Source organism: Musa acuminata, chromosome BXJ1-5 (assembly GCF_036884655.1).
Source record: "Musa acuminata AAA Group cultivar baxijiao chromosome BXJ1-5, Cavendish_Baxijiao_AAA, whole genome shotgun sequence".
In the NCBI taxonomy this organism is placed as follows: Eukaryota; Viridiplantae; Streptophyta; class Magnoliopsida; order Zingiberales; family Musaceae; genus Musa; species Musa acuminata.
Window position 1 is genome coordinate 20,689,939 of NC_088331.1, and position 3,207 is coordinate 20,693,145.

A 3,207-nucleotide genomic window follows, 5' to 3' on the forward strand; every position below is an offset into this window, starting at 1 on the left:
TTGAATAATTGGTGGCTGGCAGCTAAAATTATTGTTAGACTTGCTCAAGCAATAGCTCCTTTTTTGGTGGTGTTATTATCTATTCCCTAAGATTCAATTGATACATTTACAAGTGTCAGAGGTTTCGGGTGTGTTTAGTTGCAGAAGGAGTTCATCAAAATAAATTTTCTCTGAAAATTTTCTTTTGATTGTTCGTTGCTTGTTTGATGTGAAATCCTAAGATCTTATTTCCAGGAAAAAAAAAAGTCTTCAAACATCTTATTTCTTATTTTAGCCTAATTTTCAGAGAAGACTGTTTTTAATATCCCCAAGAGTTGGACTAAAGCAATCCTTCAAGATAGGGTCTGTAGCAGTCTTTTTCCTATCAACATCTTCTTATTATGTTTGGATTAAATTTGGTCCCAAACATAGTTAAATTAGTACGATAGCATTTTAGGCAACATTAACTTGTTCGGAGTCCTAAATTTCTCCACAATTGGATTGCTTCCAAATTGTGATGGAAAATAGAAAGATTAATAATTAATAGTTATTACAGGCAATGATCAGATTGAGCAACTGATAAATCGACATATCCTTTTTTTACTAAAACTTGCAATGATCAGAGTTTCTACATCCTATCTGGAATGAGATTCCAGAAGTAAAGAGGCTCTTTTTCTCTTTTTGTCGGATATGTTGTGAACAATATGTCCGAACACGACATCATTTGGCTTTCACTAATCTTCTCGTTTAACCTCAAGAGTGCAGAGGATCAGCTCAGTACGTTTGATAAGAAGTAGATTCTTTCGGATTTTATGTGGTTCTGATGCAAGATTTGGATCGACTACTTATCTTAGTTCACGGCATTTTCCTCTCAAAGTCGGTGTTCCAGAGTCGGAGTTGCTTCTTTCTTCTTCCCGATTCGTTTCGTTGCTCAGAATTCTTAGGCTCTGCCTCAGAATGTCGATCTCTCGATCTCTCTTGCGTGCCTCCTCCTCCATTTTATCCACGCGTGATCGCAGTCTTTCCACTGTCTCCTCTTTGGCTTTCGCCTCCCTCTCCAGCGGCTCGATCATGCCTTCTTCAGCTCCCAAGTAGAACCTCTCCCCTGGAACAGCGGTCGGTGTTAAGCAACAGCTGGGGTAGAACCTCTCCCCTGGAACAGCGGTCGTTCATGCTGTCGTCGGTGCACGTAAATTATTGTGTGTACTAACTACCCACGTCGAGTCCTTCGGATGAGGTCGTCAAGCTCGGTCTTGATGGCCAGGTAGAGCTGCTTCCACTTCTCCACGGCTTCCTCTCGCCGCGCTCGCTCCTCCTTGAGGTGCTCGACCAGGCAATCCGTGCCCAAGCGGAGCCACTCCTTGGCCCCCCTGCTTCCTCTCGCCGCCGTCTCCTCCTCTTCCATCACCCGCTTCCTCAGCTCGGCCGCCTCCTCCCTGTGCTGCCTCCTCTCCTGCTCCCACTCCGCCTCCTTGGACGTGAAGGCTCGCGCCTCCTGCTCCCTTACGCGTCTCATCTCCTTCATCTCTTCCTCTAGCGCCACTACTTTGGCTCTCAGTTCGTTGGTCTTCTTGCGGTGATCGGTGTGAGAACATTTGCTGGCGACACATCCCATGATGTTCTTGACCGGAGCCAACTCTTTTGGCGTGTTAGGGAAGGACCGATAAAGGAGGAGAAGAGCGACATGGACTGTCCAAGAAGAGGAGTCGCACTAACTTGTTTAATACGAAAAATTTTCAGATTTATTATTTAACCAGAATGTGACGTTGATAAAATCATGCGACTAACATAAACAAGTTCAAAAGTTTTTATGTGAAATCATCAAAAAATAGGAGAAGAAATACTATAAATAAATTCTCTTATATGATACTAAAAACGAGGAAAAAAAAAAAAATCTAGGATGATATGTCCGAAGAAGAATATTTAAATGCTTTTGTTTGCCAACATATAAGACAGTCAGTCGATCAAGATTGATACAAAGGAAAACATAAGAATTTGCTAAAATTAATACTCTTAATTTAAACGAGAATAATTATTCTTTGGATATCAAGAATTGGCCGTCCACATCGCCTCCTATTTCAAACATTATAAATCCCCGCCCCCCCTCTCTCTCTCTCGCGTCGCACACTTTCCAAATGACTCCTCGCTGTCGGCTACGGTAACTTTGGTCAACACTTACGGCTAAGACAATCGCACCAGACCGTGGTGGTGGGGCTCCGCTTTGTTCATCTGATTGGGATTGGGAGTCGAGCTTCTCCGTCGTTCGATGACAGGGGTGGTCCGCAGTCCCTAGCACGGACAGGAGTCGGGGTCGTGACAGACTCGTCGTTGGCTGCAGATGATGCAGCTCATGAACGACGACTACCACTGGAGTTCGTGAGGGTCCGCTTTGTTCGCTTGTTCATGATGGATTACAGAGACGACAGAAATGGGCCCTTTCTTTTCTTCCTCTTTTTCTTTCTCTCTCCTTCTTTCGGGTCTTGAATTAGAGACTTTTATGGTTGCTTCTTTCTTTGTTTTCAGGCTCTGCACACCTACTGCTAGGGGCTGATTGTCCCTACAGAGGCGGGTCCAACGGAAGGAATGGAGGCGCTGGCCATCTGGTGGTAGATCAATAATGGACTAGAATTAGATGACAATTATGTGCCATTATAGGCCATCCATCTAGTGGAATGATAATTAAGGCTAACTACTCCATGTCTAGTGATTGGGTAGGACCTATGTTAGTGACATGATAAAATATGTAATGAATTTTCTTTTGGGATGGATGTTGACAAATGGTACTTACTATAGAGGGAGGGTGTTAATATATAGGAGAATTTTTTTTAATCTTATTAAAGGTATTCCATAAATTGAAGAAATAATGCATAGTTCAGTCCCATAGACATATCGATAAATCGAGAAATGTTAAAATTTTTATAATAAAAAGTGTTTTAGACCCATTTAAAACCTCTTATACTTAATATATATATATATATATATATATATATATGTATATATATATATGTATATATATATATGTATATATATATATATATATGTATATATATATATGTATATATATATATGTATATATATATATGTATATATATATATGTATATATATATATATATATATATAGTTTTCAGACTTTGTGAGTATAGATAGGTAGGTAAAGAAGACCCAATAATAATACTAAACTGGAAGGATCATAACAAAGTGACTTGCTTTAATTGATACGATCCATC

At 40.4% G+C, this 3,207-nt stretch overlaps 1 protein-coding gene across 1 annotated transcript; it reads right to left on the minus strand.

Annotated features, from left to right (window-relative positions):
- Positions 1–538: 538 nt before the first annotated feature.
- LOC135675018 (uncharacterized) lies at positions 539–1,669 on the minus strand. The gene is made up of 2 exons (XM_065185281.1): positions 1,198–1,669; positions 539–1,084 (listed from the first exon to the last, which is right to left on the minus strand). Exons 1-2 carry the CDS (start codon positions 1,592–1,594, stop codon positions 825–827), a joined length of 657 nt encoding a protein of 218 aa, XP_065041353.1. The 5' UTR covers positions 1,595–1,669; the 3' UTR covers positions 539–824.
- Between the last annotated feature and the right edge of the window lie 1,538 nt (positions 1,670–3,207).

What these genes read in the sequence shown, in the direction of transcription:
- LOC135675018 (XM_065185281.1), bottom strand. Translation starts at nt 1,594, where the DNA reads ATGGGATGTGTCGCCAGCAAATGTTCTCACACCGATCACCGCAAGAAG. An exon ending in CCTCATCCGAAGGACTCGAC is followed by an intron (nt 1,085 to 1,197) that starts GTGGGTAGTTAG and finishes CCGCTGTTCCAG; the next exon opens with GGGAGAGGTTCTACTTGGGA.